This window comes from Poecilia formosa, unplaced genomic scaffold, assembly GCF_000485575.1.
Source record: "Poecilia formosa unplaced genomic scaffold, Poecilia_formosa-5.1.2 Scaffold168, whole genome shotgun sequence".
In the NCBI taxonomy this organism is placed as follows: domain Eukaryota; kingdom Metazoa; phylum Chordata; class Actinopteri; order Cyprinodontiformes; family Poeciliidae; genus Poecilia; species Poecilia formosa.
The window spans coordinates 301,165-319,952 of NW_006800107.1; the positions used below are offsets into that span (position 1 = coordinate 301,165).

The 18,788-nt window shown below is 35.2% G+C and overlaps 1 protein-coding gene and 1 long non-coding RNA gene across 2 annotated transcripts in view; both read left to right on the forward strand.

Annotated features, from left to right (window-relative positions):
• The window catches only part of LOC107837694 (uncharacterized), a 7,835-nt gene extending 4,233 nt beyond the window's left edge, over positions 1-3,602 (forward strand). Inside the window, exons 3-5 of the mRNA XM_016677865.1 lie at positions 341-424; positions 773-868; positions 3,383-3,602. Coding sequence (XP_016533351.1) covers positions 341-424; positions 773-868; positions 3,383-3,498 — 296 coding nt within the window. The 3' untranslated portion in view covers positions 3,499-3,602. The remainder of the gene's footprint in view (positions 1-340; positions 425-772; positions 869-3,382) is intronic.
• Positions 3,603-4,213: 611 nt separating this feature from the next.
• LOC107837693 (uncharacterized) lies at positions 4,214-8,643 on the forward strand. The gene is made up of 5 exons (XR_001663729.1): positions 4,214-4,292; positions 5,198-5,269; positions 5,352-5,380; positions 5,750-5,818; positions 6,179-8,643. It is a non-coding gene; the product is annotated as an uncharacterized LOC107837693 (long non-coding RNA).
• Positions 8,644-18,788: the final 10,145 nt, after the last annotated feature.

Here is an 18,788-nt window from a genome sequence, read left to right on the forward strand (position 1 = left end):
AAAAAAACTGAAAACAGAAAGACAACCAGACCAAACAAGAAGAACGTTTCACCAACTCCTGAAGGCAGTGAGTTTACTAACATCTTTACATAATATTATAGAACACAATGTGTTTTATTCTAATTTAGTTTGGCATGTTTGCAGTTGAGTGGCTCTTTTTGAGGTTAGAAGATGATAAACTCTATAAGATCAGTGACGTCACATGAAACTCTTTGGCTTCATGATTTAGATTCATCTACACTGTTTTACCAATTATTTGTGTAATTTGATTAAAATTTAGAAGAGTGTAAAGTCATTAACTATTTTGTTTTTTTTTTACGTTATTTTATAGAAAAGTCAGGAGGAAAAGTTAAATCAACAATAAAACCTGCATCTGGAACAACCACCAGACCAAAAACAGACAATGTTTCAAAAACCTCTGAAGGTAATGATTTTACTAATATCCTGAACATAATATTATTATTCTTTGACTTTGTGTTTGATTCAGGCTTTAATATATTTTTGCAGAGGAATGGCTCTTTAGTTTGCTACTCATTATTTTAGAGGACAAAACTGGGAGTTAAAATATTCATGAAAATATCCAAGAGGTTTAGCATCACTGATATTGTATGAGGGTTTGAACATGTTTGGGTTTTTAATTCACTGATAAAAATATGTATTTCAATTTACACTGAAAGTCCCCAGATTTGTATTTGATTCAGGTTGGATGGAGGCATCAGATACAAAAATAAAAACATTTACTGTGTTTTTCTATTTGTGTTTTTGACTTTAGTGAAGACAGACGGAAACTCTGGACCAACAATGAAACCTGGAAACAGAAATTCACTGTCAGTCACAACTGTAATGAATGTTTCACCATCAGATACAGGTGGAGATTTTTTTGTCTTAAAATATTATTTAAAGATTTACCTGGCATTCCTGCACTTTTCTAAAACACATAAATTTAAATCACTTTGTTTTACGTGAAATATTGATTAACATAACCTTGAACCTCACCTGCTATAAGTGAGAGATATTTTTATGTTTTTATTTTATTATTATTTCCGTTTGGAACCCAGCAACAAATAAAGCCACTTATTCTATTTAAGTCTCTTCAACTTCAGCTCCAACCAACACGACATCTGAAAATATCAAGATCATAATCCATCATTTATTTCAGATCTAAAAATGATTTTTTCATGTTTTTTTTATTTTTATTTTTATTCAGGACAGGATTCTCTGAGTTTTAGTTTTCATTTTAATAAGTCAGTGATTTTTAATCTTAGCTTTCTTTCTGAGCTTAATTGATAATTTTTTATATATAGTGATGTTTTCTTTCTGGTCATTATTGACTCATCTTTTTCCTGTTACAACAACTCCTTAGTTTTATTGATGAATTTTAATGTCTTATTCATAGTTTTCCATTAAATGCAGCCACAAAGGGGGTCATTTTGTGTCTTTTGTGCCGGTCCCAAGCCAGGATAAATGAGGAGGGTTGTGTCAGGAAGGGCATCCGATGTAAAACATTTGCCAAATCTGACATGCGAGTCAAGGATATGATCTGAAGTATACCGGATCGGTCGAGGCCCGGATTAACAACGACCGCCATTGGTGCTGGTGACCAACAGGGTACCAGTGGAAACTGGACTACTGTTGATCAGCAAAGAAGGGGAGGAAGACATTTTCGTAGGCAGAGAGAGAAGAGAAAAAGTAAGAGTGTAGGACTGAGAGTAGAAACTTTGAATGTTGGGACTATGACAGGAAAAGCTAGAGAGTTGGCTGACGTGATGCAGCGGAGAAAGGTGGACATATTGTGTGTCCAGGAGATCAGGTGGAAAGGCAGTAAGGCTGAAGTCTAGGAACAGGGTCCAAGCTGTTCTGCTATGAGGTGGACAAGAAGAGAAATGGTGTAGGGATTGTCATAAAGGAGGAGTTGATCAGGAATGTTCTGGAGGTGAAAAGAGTTTCAGGTAGGTTGATGAGCCTGAAGTTAGAAACTGAAGGTGTGATGCTCAATGTGGTTAGTGGCTATGCCCCACAGACTGGATGAGAGTTAGAAGAGGAGGAGAAATTCTGGAGTGAGTCAGATGAAGTGATGCAAAATATCCACAAAGGTGAGAGAGTGGTGACTGGGGCAGATTGTTGGAGCAGGGACCAGAGGTGATGAGGAAGTGATGGGCAGGTTTGGCATCCAGAACAGGAATGCAGAAGGACAGATGGTGGCAGACTTTGCAAAGAGGATGGAAATGGCTGTAGTGGATACTTTCTTCCAAAAGAGACAGGAACACAGGGTGACATGCAAGAGCGGAGGTAGGAGCATGCAGGTGGATTACATCTTGTGTAGACGAGACAATCTGAAGGAATTCAGTGACTGCAAAGTGGTGGTAGGTGAGAATGTTGCTAAATAACACAGGATGGTGGTGTGTAGAATGACTCTGAAGGTGAGAAAGGTGAAGGGGGGCAAAGTTTGAACCGAGGACAAAATGGTGGAAGCTGAAAAAGGAAGAATGTTGTGTGACTTTCACGGAGGAGTTCAGACAAGCTCTGCGTGACCAGAACATGCTTCCAGATGACTGGCCAACTACTGCTCATGTTATCAGGGACACAGGTAGGAGAGTACTAGGTATGTCTTCTGGAAGGAAACTTGACAAGGAGACTTGGTGGTGGAATAAGGAAGGAAGTGCAAATATGGGTACAGAGAAAGAGAGCAGCCAAGAAGAAGTGGGACAATGTGAGGACTGAAGAAAGTCACCAAGAGTACAGGGAGATGCAGCGTAAATGAAGGTAGAGGAAGCTAAGGCCAAACAAAGTGGATACACTGACTTGTATAATACACTGGAGAGTAAGGAGGGAGAGAAGAACTTATGCAGGTTGGCGAGGCAGAGAGGTAGAGATGGGAAGGATGGGCAACAGGTTAAAGTGATGAAGGACCAAGATGGAACTCTATTGACAGATGCAGAAAAATGTGACAAGAAGATGGAAGGAGTACTTTCCAGAACGATCAGCTATAAAGTCATGGATAGTTATCACCCCTATGAGGTGAGGCTTCATGTAAATATGAATAAAATCTGAGAGCCATAAATAAACCAGATAAACAATAATAGCAGGTCAGATGTCACTTCATTAGGATGGATTCTAAACATGTAATCATATTAAACCTAAAACTGAAGAATTTATTTACTTTTCCTTATCTTGACTAAAACCCACCTGTTTAGGGTTGCATTTGAAACATAATTAATTATGAATTTAATGATGGCATTTGACATATTGTAATGTTTTGATTGTTGATTCTATGTTGCATGGCTTTGTGATTTTGTGTTTGTTATGATGTAAAGCACTTTGAAATGCAGATACAAACATAAAAACATTTACTGTGTTTTTCTATTTGTGTTTTTGACTTTAGTGAAGACAGAAGGAAACTCTGGACAAACAACGAAACCTGAAAACAGAAATTCACTGTCTGTTACAACTGAAATGAATGTTTCACCATCAGATAAAAGTGGAGATTTTTTGTCTTAAAATATTATTTAAAGATTTACCTGACTCCCCAAGAGTCCACTTTAGTATTACATGCAATACGTGTCATATTTTTGTTTTCTTTTATCCACATTTTAGAGCCTAGAAAAAAAGAAGCCACTTATACATGGAGTCTCTTCAAATTCGGCTACAACCAATAAGACATCAGAAAATATCAAGATCATAATTCATCAACTGTTTGAGAGCTAATATTAACATTTATTTTAAAATAATTTATTTCATTTGGATAGGATGTTCTGAGTTTTAGTTCTCATTTTATTTAATCTGTGATTTTTAATCTTTCTTGTTGAGCTTCTTTGACACAATTGTTTTTTGTTTTATTGTTTTTTTTTTATAGTTTCTTTCTTGTCGTCATTTCCTCTCATCATTTTCCTGCTACAATGATTCCTTAGTCTTATTGATGAATTTTATTATCTTATTTGAGGTTTTCCATAGAGGTTTGATGGATCTGATGTAATCTAATTTGAAATACAAAGGAAAACAAACAATTTAAGGGTCGTGTCTGTTTCAAACCAGACGTTGAAATGGTAAAAACTTCAAGTGTAAAAACACATTTTACCACATTTGGCCCAATAGATTTTTAATAAATTAGATAACTGAAAATGTGTATGACTCTTGGAAATGGGCACTGCATCATTCAAAAAATTATTTTCATTGAGGGAAAATATATAAACATCTTGTTTGTAAAAATAATTTTCTTTTTTTTCTCATTTGTCAAGGCCGTTCAGACGTCACACAAACAAACAATGCTACAACCTCCTCAGAAAATAAAGCCAGTGAGTTAACACTGTTTGATTCTATGTTCATATTCAGAACTCATCCTTTTCATTTTCACATAGTTGTAAATTAAAAACTTAATTACCTTGAATACTGAAAATTACATTCAGAATATATCATTTAAAAAACTGCTTACATTGTGTGAGGGTTCTCACATTAACCAGCCAGAGAGACGCTGAATGAGATTCAAAAATAATCTTAATTTATTACAAAAAAGTTCAAAATTAATTAAACAATAAAGAATTGGGCCCAAAACTGAGGTCAACATAACAAACTACAAATCAAGTGGTAACACAAAGAACTCAAACACAAAACTGACCTCACAAACAAGACATGAAGGGAACTTAAATAGTGGCTGATCAGACCACTGCTGACACACAAGGGGTAATTTAAACATACAAAAACTTAAACAAATACAATACCAAATCTTTAAATTAAACAAACATTAGACTGAAACTACCAAATAGAAGAAACATTAAAGAAATAGTCAAATTAAATTAAAGAAAACCAAATTTCCCCATCCCCTGGCAAACAAATGGAACGGCCCGCTGAGGAGGTTTTGCCAGCCATATATGGACGTCAATTAGCTGGAGCTCTTCTGTGACCCTCCAGCAGCAGCTCCAAAGGAAACTGATAACTCAAAACAAATAAATTAATTTGTTGCTTTTAACAAAAATATAAAGAACTGACAAATAAAGTTAACTAAATGTGTGCACTGCAAATAGTTAACTAAAAGGTCAGACTAATGAAAATAATTTAAAATCTAAACTATTCACTAATTAATGTCTAAAGTAATGTAAAGGATAAACAAACAAAATGATTACCATTCAGGTCTGTGTGACAGTAGGGTCAGCTGTCACACATTGATTCACCATAAAAAATGAAATTGTTTGCTTTGCTCCAGTCGTTCCTGTAGCTGTGGTTTCAGTCATTATCCTGATCTCTGCTGTGGCGATCATCATATGGAGAGCTAAAGGTGAGAGCACTGACTGGTAAAACTATAAATATATTTCTCATCTTTCTGGATTAACATAAATCTGACTCACTGAACTTTTCAGGAAAGAAAACAAAGGCTGGTGAAAATGCTGTGAGTAAAGTTTAAATTGGATATCATGCATGTTTCATACTTTTTGTTCAGTTTGTTCTTCTCTCAAGAACTTCAATGAGATTCACCAACAACTGAGCCTGAGCTCAGATGTTGTCAGGATGACTGTGTGATTTTTAATACACTCTCAATAACTGTCCCAGAAAGTAAAACTCCAGGAGAGAAACGTTGAAACCTGACTGCATCAAAAACAAACAGGTTGTGTTGCAAGAGATAGCGACTTGTCATAAAATGGTATTTTACCACTTAGCTTAGTAAATATTACTACTGTAGCAGAAGTTAAACAGATAACAATGATGCTTGAAAGACCAAAAGTTACAGAAAATCAATCTGTTTCTTTCCTCTGAGCAGGTTGAACTTGAAGATGACGTTTCTTACGCCACCATCAGACATGCAGAGGAAACTAAAAGAAATACTCCGGTAAGATTTTGACTTTACTGAGTCACAGAAAGTAATCTATATTTTGATCTTCTAATAATTATTCATGATACTTTATACTGGGATTAAATGGCATCACAATTTTGAAATGTTCATCTTAAAGCACAAAGGTTGTTTTCTCGGTGTGTTGAATTACTTCTATTGGTTTCCTTTCTGACTACCAAGGTAAAATCAAACTAAAAGGGTAAAAAATGACCCCAGAGATATGTTGTACAGACAGCGATTATAATAACAGTTCTGGGGGGATTAGGAGTCGTATGTGATTACATTTGGAGGAGGATAAATGTAGCATCATGTAAACCTCCCCTTAATGAAGCTGTAACATTGTTTTTCTGTTTCCAGGTTGTTCATCATGACACAGTGACCTACAGCACCGTGGCAGCCTGTTCCTCCTCTGCTGCAGCCTCTGATGATCCCAACAAGCTCTACAGTTTCATTACCTCAATCAACTGAAACAGCAAATAAGACCCAACGCCTACATGTGGTAACATGACAATTTAATTATCTTTTTATTTTGCCAGTTAACTTCAGAACTTTGGTCTCAAAAAAGGAAATAATAAAGAATTTTGCATTTATTGGATAATCATGCTTAACTCTTCAGCATGATTCCCCATTTGGACCCTTTTCCCCTAAGTGTTTTAATTAATTCTCCATAAAGCCTGACGAGTAATTGCTCAAGTTCACTTTAAAGGATTATGACAAACAAAAGACAGTTTTAAAATTTTGTTCTTTGTATTTTGGGGTTTTAGTTTATCTTTTTGCATGTATAAAGTGTATTAACATTTTCATTTGACTGTAAATATTCAAATTTTCACTCAGTTTTTTATGCATCATGTCATTGCACTGTCCTATACAAAATGTTTGTGAATGAAAATTTTGCTTTTGTTAACTTTCCTTGTGTATTAATATGATAGAAAACATTTTCTGTTTTATAGGTCAAACTGTATTTGATTTTGTTGTTTATGAGTTTGAGTAAAGTTAAAAATAGCAAAATGTTGCAGGTCTGGAAATTATTAGGCCTGAATATTTTTCAATCCCCACAGTAAGATCAGGATAACATTAGAGTAACAGCAAAACATACAGGAAACAATATGTACAAAATAACATATAGAGCATGATTAGAAATAATCATCAAATGTCCTATCAGGTCAGTTGTTTGCATTATATGGGCCATTGCCTTGTTGTGAAAACTGTCACAGAATCTGCTTTGAGTCCTCAAAGTTTTAGTTTCATTGTATGTTTGCATGCAGAGGTGTTGAAGTTGTTCTTCAAGCACCTCCTCACCAGCCTCAGAAAATCATACCTGGTCCCGGACGAGCCCCCAGTTAGTTCCAGCTTAGCTCTGGGATCACAACAAATAAAGGGAAGCACTGCATGGCATTACTTAAAATTAGATTTATTTAAAACAAAATTATGACTGGCTGGAGAAGAGAGAGCAAAGAGAGGCAGAGAGTAATGAGAGCAAGTGACAGATCTTAAACTGGATCTGAAGCTCTTCTGGAGACACTCGCCAGCTGAACCCAGATCCAATCAGCACCAATTAGGAGCTCTGAAACACAGAAGGAAATGATGTGGCTTTGAACCAGTTTTTAAACCAGTATGGAAGGTACTGATTGGTAGTTGTGAGAATGTTGATGATGGTTCTTTCGTCAGTGGGGCAATTGTAGCTGAATTAATTAATAAATGTCACAACGTCTTAGTGAAAACCCCAGCAGACTGGTCAAACATTGAAGACCAACCCTGTTACTATACTGGGATTCCTTTCAGTATTGATAGTTAATCTCACAGAACAAAATGTGACTAAACCTTTTTTGAGTGTTTCTACAGTCTTTGTCCAGCGTGCTTTCAACTCTTGCTGCACATTTTAGTTGCTGGTTAAGACTTGGAAACATTAAATTTGAACCAAGATGATTGAATTCTCTAGCTAAGATGATGCCTAGATTTGTAATGACTATTTTTTTGAACAGTTGACCTGCAGCTAAGCTAACATTAGCATTGGGTGGCATGTGTGTGGCCACTGCAAAGGTAAACTTTTACAAATTCTAAGGTGCAAATATTTAACTGTATTTGACAGTTAAATATTCCAAGTATATGTAAAATATTAGCTGTCTACTCTTTTTTTGCACCAGCTATCATTGATGTTTATGCATAACTCCCCACCTCTACCCTATTGATGTCATGGTGGTTAGCCATGCAGCCCTCTAGCTTGTTATGTGAGTCTGGCTTCACTGCAACCAAGTTTCTGTAACCAACACAATGCAACAGTCTCTGAAGCGCTTGATGGATGGAACCTGTAATCTTAGTTTGTGTGTTTTGCTATGGATCTGGTGTTGTAGAGGTCAGACTGTGAAGCAGGACCTTAAATATTTGCCTTTTTTGCTGTTAACCTTGCAGCCTCCCTTTTGCTTTGTTTGTTTATACTTTTGATTGAGAACCCTGGAGTCCTGACTGTCATCCAGGACGCTGGGGAAGTATTGATAATCCAACGTTTTAGTCCTTTCATATCCAAATCCTAAACTCAGAAACTTCTAACAACTGTACATAGGCTTCCCCCAATGCGCAGTACGGTTTAAAATTTAAAACATGTATAAACACACAAACATACACAGTGAATGAGGCACCAAGAAACAGCAGCATTAACTGCAGAAGCTACAATTGCAACCTTAACAAAACATGTCTAACCATTTCCTGTCTGTTGGTTTTTATTATATAAGTTTAAACTATGTAACCTGAACAGCTGAATGCCTGAGCTCATTTCAATGAACTGTTTTAATATTTTCTGAAAATAAAGTTTTTGTATTATACCTATAAATTTAGCGTTTTTTACTGTGGAAATAATTTAGTTTCTCTTCGCAAACATGTAATATGTGTTAGGTTGATCCCTAATTCAAACCTATCAGATTGTCAATAGCACCGATAAAACCAATCGGCTCAAGGAAAGATCCTGGGTAGCATGCAACACATGCACACAAGCACCAGAAAATGTTGCTGTTGCATGATTTAGCAGGGAAACCTTTAAATTTTACTGAACGTATCAATGGAATGTTGGCTTAATTCAATAATATGTAAAAACATTGAATTAATGTTCTCAACTACTGAAAGAAACAGGCAAAGGAGATTTATCATTTGCGTGAAGACTGACGTTTACAGTCTTCTAAATTAACTATCTGTTACTGGAAATTAACATATAGCTTTTGTTGGTTCTGTGCGTCAGAGAAACCTTGGTGTGAACTAAACTGACGGGAGAAAAAAACCCTAATTTTAATAATCTTTATCTCATTATCAGAAGATAAAACCTTGAAGGTCTTTTTCTCCACAGTGTAACCAAAGACTTCCTGTTCACATCTCAGAATAAAATGCACTAGAATTAAAATGAGGAACTGATAAATGACTTTAACAGCGTGAAAAGGAGTCTTGTATATTTATCTGAATTTTTTCACACATCTATTAGTATCTTCTTTTCAAGGCATTAAACTTGACACCCCAAAGCACTGACCCACCATGACAACATAAGAAATGCTGAATTATCCTGTGAGGAGAATGTCTTCTGGTTTTGTTCTGTTTTTAAATGAAGAACTTTAAAGTGATTTTGTGTTCCTTCGTGATGATCTGAGTAGAAATAGAGGCTGAGGTTAAAGATGAGAGCTGCAATGTCTCTGTCCACCACCAGGGGGATTCTGCAGCAATGTACCACTTTACTGTTCAAACCCTGTCTCTTTCATCAGCATGTTGGATTAAGACAGAAATATGTGAATATGCAGACAGTAATCTGTAGGTAAAACAGATAAAACACAGAAGGAAACCAGCTTGACCAGACAGAGGCGAGTCTCCACCTGTCAGTGTGAACAAACATGAGCAATGTTGCTTTTTTACAACAGGAAGAAGGTTGGTGATGAGTTGTAGCAGTTTAAAGTTGTCCATATCTGTCCAGGTTCAACTACTTTAAAACACTTTTAATCAAGATTTCATTAGTCTTAACTTTTAAAATGTTTCTACACTGTTTTAATCAACTGGTACTTTATAACACTGCATGTGCTCAGTTAAGAGGGGACCAGTGGCAGTTTTCAGTGTGTTCATTATTATCAGGGGTGAAACCAGCCACGTTCTCACCAAACACTTCATCACTTCTCAGAAAAAAGAAAAGAAACTTAAACTGAGGAACTAACAAGGCATGTTTGACGTGTGAAAAAAAACGAACACTCATCTTCACACATCTGTCATCTTCTGTCTTTGAAGCCACAGACCACATAGACTCTAAACAGAAGTTTATTTTATTTAAAAAAAAAAAGTTGCCTCCATCTTAAGTCACAGTTCTTATTTTAATATTTTATATTTGGTCTACATTTGGAGCCTTCTCAAAACTCTTTCCGATCTCTAATAATCAGATAAACATACAGGAGGAACAATGGACGCTGGTTCTCCGTCTAAAATGTTTAACTCGATAAATGACTGGTTGGTCAGTTTGAGGAAGTGACATCATGCGAGTCAGAGGAAGTAGATTCTCCATCTCTCTACCAGAGTCAATCACACAGCTGAACAAATGAGAGTCGCCCGATGGATGAATTCAGTTGGATTAAAATACTTCCTACTGTTCTGATACTTCAGATTCCAGGTAAGGATTTATTTACATTTATAAAACTATCATCAAGAAAAGCAAATCTTACTAAATGTTACTTCTGTTTATCTCCACAGCTGCAGCAGATGGAAAACATTCATGTGTTACTGTCAGAGATGGAGGTGAGGTCACTCTGTACTGTTACTATTTAGCAGAAAAACTGGGTAGATGTGAAAATCTCACCTGGATCTTCAGTAACTCCTCAAACCAGTAAACCAGACAGACTGGGAGCTGCAGCAAACTGTTCTCTGGCTATAAAGATGATCTCAGTGGAGGATGATGGTCGTTATGGCTGCAGACGGTTCAACTCATCAGGAAAACAAGAAGACTCTGTGCTTCTTCTGTTGTTAAGAGTGAGTATTTATATCAAGTTTCAAACTGTCTTTATTATACAACAACTGAATAAACTGATGGCTGAAATAATTGATCCGTTAAGTTTGAATGTCTGTTTCTGTTCCAACCAGTGACTGAACAGAAGAACATCAGTGCTGTGACATTAACCTGCTCTGTGTTAATGAATAATGTTCAGTGAAGTGGCTGTATGACCATAATGAAGACATTAAACTGTTAAATCCACTAAAGTGTGAGCTTCTCAACTTATCATCTTTACACATCCAAGAGTTTTGAGTTATTCAGATGTCAAGTTAAACCTGCAGGAGACATGAAGGAGTTTAGCTTCAGGATCAAACAGGTGAGAACATAATAAATGGTTAAATCATCTTTATTCTTGCCAAAAAGCTTTTCTGTTTTGTTTAAATCTCTTAAGCATGGTGAAAGCTTCTTATCAGTGTTTCTCCTGGATTCATGGTGTTTGTAGTTTCTGTGTCTGCAGCCATCTGGTGGAGGAAAACTAAAAGTGAGAGCAATTATTTAAAATATTAAACCTTTAAGTTTTAATAAAACTATGTTCTTTCTCAAGTCTAATGTCAGTGTTCTCTTTTTCAGAGATCAAACCTCAGATCATCAATGATAAGGTGAGTTTAACATTTGCATAAAAGACAAATGTGACCTAAATGGAGTAAAATAATTAAATGTTTTTATCTTTTTTTTAATAAAAAAATCACAAGTAGGTTGAGTTTATTTCCCCTCAGTGTCTCAATGAGGAAATAATGTTTAACCTTCATTCATGCTCATAAAATGACAAGTTTAAATCATAAAAACTAAAATCATAAACTGAATCAACTATGTAATAAGCATTTTGACTAAACCAGATGTTTAATTATTCAGTGTTCTCTAACTGTAACCAGCTGGTGTTATTAATGTGGCTGTTTTCCTCATTAAAGGGACAGAACCTGATCCCTGCTGCAGGATCCAGTCAAACATCTGTGAGATCAAACATTCAGTATTTCTTTCCTGATATTCAGAATTTCACATGTTGGTGAATTTTTTATTGTTTTGTCTTCATTTTAAAGGCTGAACCTGAAGAAGCTGTTCGCTGCACCTCCATCAGCTACACAAGGGACAACTCCATCCAAATAAAAGATTGGACTGGTTTAACTGGTTATCTTAAAGAAAATACATTAAACTGGAGACTTAAGGTGCCATTTATTTTTATTTAAAGCTCCTCTGTTGGACCCTTGATTGATCATAATGACCTCTATGTTACTGTCACCAAACCAAAACATTAAATCAGCTCATGTCTTCACTGTTCACATATAGTTTTTCTGCTTAAGTGATTAAAAAATGACAATTAAAAAAATTTGTTACACTAAATTGAGCTCCTTGTCCAGAAGAGGGTGCTATAAACATACTTTTATGATACGGCAAATATTTGGTCATTTTGTAACTGTACTTGAGCAAAATCTGATCTGGAAATGCATAAATGTAAATAGTAATATACTTTTGTTGAAAAATGTCACTGAGTTTCAGCTCTATCTATTGAGCCAGTACTGATGTCACATGACCTAATATTAACACAACCTGCTGTAAGATTGGAGCTGTTATGTGAATGAAGTTAGCATTGAATTTCTTTGTTTTGTGTACTTGTTATAAACTTTTATTAAGATCAGGATCAAAGGGTGCTATGAGTGATTTAACCTCATTAATGAGATTTTACTGAGATATTTTATGTTTTTCTAGTTTTAATCTTTTTTTTTTTTTATCTCAGTCTTGGAGTCATGAACAATGATTAACTTTTTAGTTTCATTTTCTTTTCCAAATGTTCAAAAATGAATTCAATGAATTTAAGGTCTATTGTGTATTGCTGTAATAAAATAAAATAATAAAAAAATAAATATGCTTTTTGACTTATTATACTTTCCAGAGCAGTTTACTGGCATAGCAACAATTTGTTTATATCAGTTTAATTTAAAGCATTTGAATTTCACTTAATTTTAAATTTTCTCCATCTATACAATCTGAGTTACAATAAGAGTAATGTTGCTTGTTATGTATGTATCCATTTAAACAGGAAAAACTCATTGACAGTAAAACTTCTTTTTCCAAATACAAATTCTTACACTGAAGATTTACTGTTTATCTCCAGTAGGGGGCGCTGTAAGTTATTTTAACTGCAGACATTCTTAGATGAAGATTTTGGAGGATGATCATTGGCTATATTTGAGCATATTATTAATGCTGTGGTGTTCAAAGTGTGGTTAAAAATGAATAATAACTCCATCTGACTGGACCGATCCTCCTGTTCTCGCTCTTGCAGACTCAGATTATTGACCTTTTTTTATTCCTGTTGAAGAAAATATCTGCTTCTTCCCTCTAGGAAATGTTGAACTCCAGGCTTTGATGGCTGCTGTGCAGCAGCTTTTAGATGTCTCTGGTCCAACACCTCTGATTCAGATTACAAAATGATTTCCTCTGCATGAAGTTACATTCTTCAGACTCTAACTTCAACTATTTTAGACAGATGGAGCTGAAATGTAGAGAAACTCCTGATTTTTACCAATTTGGAGACTTTTTGTGTAAGTCTACAGTTTTGGCAGCTCTAATTTAAGTGCAGCTTCTTTAATCATATCTCAGTATGTAGGTGAATAAATAGTTTCCATTCTCTCATGATTGTATTGACCATCTTTTATCTGCTCATCATTAACAGTTACAAACTTCTGAGCTCTTTAGCCACATCCTTGTAGAAATTTCCTCTTTCATTACTAAAAGGTCAGAATTAGAACGGGAAATTCACATATTTATATTTAAAATCTTCACACCTTCATCATCTTCCTCTCTTTAACACCTCTCTGTCAGAAACCATGATGATCTCATCCTGCTGCTTTTCTCTCTGAACATTTACTGATCAAATNTGAACTGATGTTGGAGAGCCTTAAACCTGTGATCTTGACGTGCCATTTCTTTCTCCCACTGTTCCTCTCGAGCTTTCTGCTGTCCAATGTGGGCCTGAAGGATCCCCGCCAAGTCGGATATGGTTGGCTCTCTTCCCTCTTCATCCTCTTCACAAGTTTCACAAATTGCAACACACCCCTCATGCTCTGTTTGTGCTTCCTTGTCTGATGGAGCTGACTTGCCTTTACCACCTCTGGCTGCTCTCATGGTTTAGGACTTTTTCTTCTTTTTGGTTAAAAAAAAAATCAATAAATATGCCTTTGTCCTTCACTGGTGGATATCCCACTTCTGACACCAACTGTGATGGTACAACCAGTCAAGGACAAGGACAAAGGCATATATAAAAAAATATCTTCTATTTATTTTTCCCAAAAACATCTTAACAAAAGGATTCAACAACCAATCTAAAAAAATATAACAAAATGGGCCCAAAAGAAATCAACTAAGGCAAACCTAACTCAAGATAACAAACCAAAAACTGCCCTCACACAATGAACACACAGGGGAATTTATACAAACAGGCTAGCCTACACAAACGAGGAGGGGTAGGGAAAAAGACAAAGACAAATAATGTATAAACATAAATGACTAATTAAACTAAAACACTTTGACTTAAACACCACTATAAACCCAAATAACCTAACACCAAAAAGGTTTTAACAATTATGCCATTAGTGGAGAGAGGCAGATTTTTTCCACATCACGTCCCCTGCTTCCAGCAGCCTGATGGACTGTTCCACTTCCTGGTGTTCCTTTCAGCCAACCCCCTTCTGTCAGCCAGTCCTTAAACTCAGCAAACAACATAATTAATGATCTTAAAAAAACATAAGGCATTTACTAAATGTGTGCACCCAAATTAGTAAACAACCCAATGCAATAACCACCACCAAAGAAAACCCACCAAAAAAAAAGTGAAAATCTAAATATATTATATGAAAACATTTAAATAAATACTAACACTGAGGAAAAGGTGGAGGAACCTCCACATTTACCAATTTGGAGACTTTTTGTGTAAGTCTACAGTTTTGGCAGCTCTAATTTAAGTGCAGCTTCTTTAATCATATCTCAGTATGTAGGTGAATAAATAGTTTCCATTCTCTCATGATTGTATTGACCATCTTTTATCTGCTCATCATTAACAGTTACAAACTTCTGAGCTCTTTAGCCACATCCTTGTAGAAATTTCCTCTTTCATTACTAAAAGGTCAGAATTAGAACGGGAAATTCACATATTTATATTTAAAATCTTCACACCTTCATCATCTTCCTCTCTTTAACACCTCTCTGTCAGAAACCATGATGATCTCATCCTGCTGCTTTTCTCTCTGAACATTTACTGATCAAATGTTTTCTTGTTAAAAAGACGAGATTTTGATTTTAAAAGTTTTGTTTCTGTAATCCTGTTATGTTGACAAGATGGATTAACTTGACACCATGTCCAAACTAGATTAGATTAAAAAATATACACACAAACCATCTGTCAGTTTGAGGAAGTGACATCATGCGGTTCAGAGGAAGTAGATGCTGCATCTCTACCAGTCAGTCACACAACTAGAAGACTGAGAACAAGAGACACACGATGGCCGAACTCAGATGGATTATAATGTTTTTCTTCTTTATGCAAACCTTTACAGGTAAGAATATGTTTACAGTAAATCCATTAATAGTGTAGGTTCATCTGATTTTATCAAAAACATGTGCAAAGTTGTGATTATCTAAATCTTTTGGAGATGAATATTAATATCTGTATGTCAGTTATTAGGACATTAGCCAAAGCTGCACATTGCTAATTTACTTTCTCTCATCTCCTCAGCAGCAGCAGATATAATCTGGTCTCACTTTGTTGTCAGAGATGGAGATGAAGTCTCTCTGCCTGCTGAATGTTTTAGAAACCAGATGGAAACTTGTGATAAAACTACCTGGATGTTCACTGGTCAAAGAAATAAAGCAGAAACACTGTTTGAAGATGGGAAGATTCATAACGATTCCAGAACTAAACCAGACAGACTGAGTGTTACATCAGACTGTTCTCTGGTTATAAAGAAGATCTCAGTGGAGGATGTTGGTCTTTATGTCTGCAGACAGTTTAAATCATCAGGACAAATAGTAGCAGAGTCTGAGGCTGATCTGTCTGTTATTAACAGTGAGTATTTATATCATTATGTTTTCACTTAAAAATATTTTTACTACAATAGACAATGATACAGTATCACTAAAACTGAAGTGATGAAGTCAGTATTAATGTTGTTACTGTATCAATATCTTCCTCAGTGATTGAACAGAAGATCAGTGATGAAACCATCCTGATCTGCTCTGTATCATCATTTGGTGGTGGATGTTCTCACTCAGTGAAGTGGCTGTATGATAACAAAGATGATGAAAATATCAAAACCATAACTCCTCCTCAGTCTGCCTGTTCAGCCACTGTGAGCTTCACAACTTCTCCTCATGTTTCCACATCAAAACGTTCTGAGTTATTCAGATGTCAAGTTAAATATGGAGGAGACATGAAGGAGTTTAGCTTCAGGATTTCACCTCAGAGAGAAAAACCAGGTGAGAAAATGACGAACTACTTCCAGTTTGTTGATGGAAAGATGCATATTATAACTTAACCAGTTTTCTAAAGCAAAAAGGTCTTCAACGGTCTGAAACTGTGACTGCAGTTGTGGAAAATGAATCTAACCTGGAAAGTTTTTGGTTGTGTTTTTATTCTATGTTTTCTGTTTTCTTTTTCCTGCCTGGTCTAACACAACAACCCAAAGTGATGCCAACTATGACAAGGATGAAAACAGGAAAGACTGAAAACCCAACACCAACCAAAACCTCAACAGGATGTGGTTCATCAAACTCTAAAGGTAAAAATAATCTCAGATTAAAAATAATCTCAGTGTTTAACTTCAATGGTTTCAAACATTGGAATGAAGAGGCAAAACAGGCTCAGATCATTTTATTGAGTTTTTCTATGTTGATGGTTAAAAAATGAAAAATCAGAATCAGCCACCAGAAACATGCAACATCTGAACACTCTCTCTTCTTTAGACATTAAAATATATTTTATATTTTAGAATGATAATGTAATCAATCTACAGATCTTCAGTTGTTTAAATCTTCTAAAATTATTTTTTTAAGTTCTGTGGTAAAGTTCTTAATGCCTGTTTTGTCCTAAAAAAACAAGTTATCTTCTTTGTTTCTACATATATTTTCAATAGATTTAATAATTACAATAAATCTACTGACATAATTCTAAAAATGTATCAAAGATAAAAATTAGAAAAGTAAAATAATACATTTCTGAATAATTGAAATAAAACATTAATATCATCATTACATTTAGAGTTTGATGAATCACTTCCTGTTTTGGGTTTTATTGTCTTTTTAGCCTTTCTTGTTTTCACTCTAGTCAAAGTCGTTGTCACTTTGGTTGGTTGTGTCGTACCTGGAAAAATAAGATTTTTTTTTTAGTTTGGAAAAACTTAAATGTTTGACTTTCTGTAAAAGTCAAAGCGATCTGAATTATTTATTAGAAAAAAATTGATTTGAGTAAGAGGGATGTCAATTTGTCATGTTAAACACACCTAATGAATTAAAAAAAATTATTAAATTGAGATAGATAAACTTACTGAATTGTGTTGGATGATCATAATACATTAATTTGGATAAACTCAGTAAATTGAGTTGGATACAAAACTGGCATTGAACTCAATTGTTTAAAGTAAAGTCAAAGTAAAAAGATCCTATAAGTTAATTAAGTTAATTTAAGTTAGATTTGTAGATTTTAAGTTAATTAAACACAAAAAGTTGTCATCAACCAACCAAATGAATTAAGTAAGATCAATGTAAATAAGTCCATTAGATGAACTGCAGCCAAAAATAATTTTTAGAGTGCACAGCTAAATGTTTTTCCTCCACATGGTGAAGAACAAGAAGCCAAATCTAAATGAGAATTTGAATCTAAATGTTTTCTGGTTCTCTGAAACATAATAATCTTCAACAGGCTGAAAATGTGACAGTAAATGAGAATAAATCCAACTTCGAAATGTTTGGATTGAGGGATTTGTTTCAGCTGTGACACAACGACCAAAAGGAATGACCACCACATGCAGAGGGGGGTTAAGGTGGCTTGAGCACCTGCCCCTTTTGCTCTTTGCCCCCAAGTGCCCTTTTGGTCAAATTTATTTATTTATTTATTTATTTATTTATTTATTTATTTATTTATTTATTCATTCATTGGTATCATTTTTCTAAGCCCTCTTCCGACACATAATAACATGTACTAAAATTATTATTTTTTATTTATTTTTTTAACAATATAATAAGCCCTCCGGTCACCTTGTTACCTTTGACCTTTTGCCCGTGACGCATGACCCAGTTGCCTGTCACGCAGTGAGATCAGGCGGCTAACTGGAGCTCAACGTAGCGAACGTTCCAGATTACAGATCAGTTTTTGGTGAATTAAAAAGAAAGTTTTTGGTGAATAAAGTGGAGCAGACCTGCTGCTTGTCAGATGACGGAAAGCGTTGAAGTCTCGTTTCTGCTTCAGCGGTTTAAGCAGAGAGGTAATGAAATACAACAGACACTGACAGGCCTCTGTCTGCCTTCCTCTGAAGAACTACTGAGCGGGAGGAGACAGCCAGGTGAGGAAGAACTGTTCTTATCTATCGATTCAGTATTTTTATCATACTGACATTAGGCTGCTGTTGTTGTGCTATTAGCTAGCTGCTAGCTAACGACTTTGCTAGCAAAGCTAGATAAATAAAAAGCTTCTTCCTTGTATGTTAATGATATCAGTCATTCTTCAGTATCACTTATCCAATAGGGGAACATCGACTGTCCAAAACCGATCATCTCCATAATGGATTTATGTCCGATCTTCTAATTTCCTTTGCTGCATAATGTACATTGCATTTATTCTGGCGTTAGGTAAATTTGTCTTGAAGGAGAATCGCACTTAAATAAAAGTCCAACAAAGATGTTCATTTAGAATTAAAAATAACTCACCCTGAACTACCATGATAGATATAATGTATGTCATTAATGAAGGGGAAA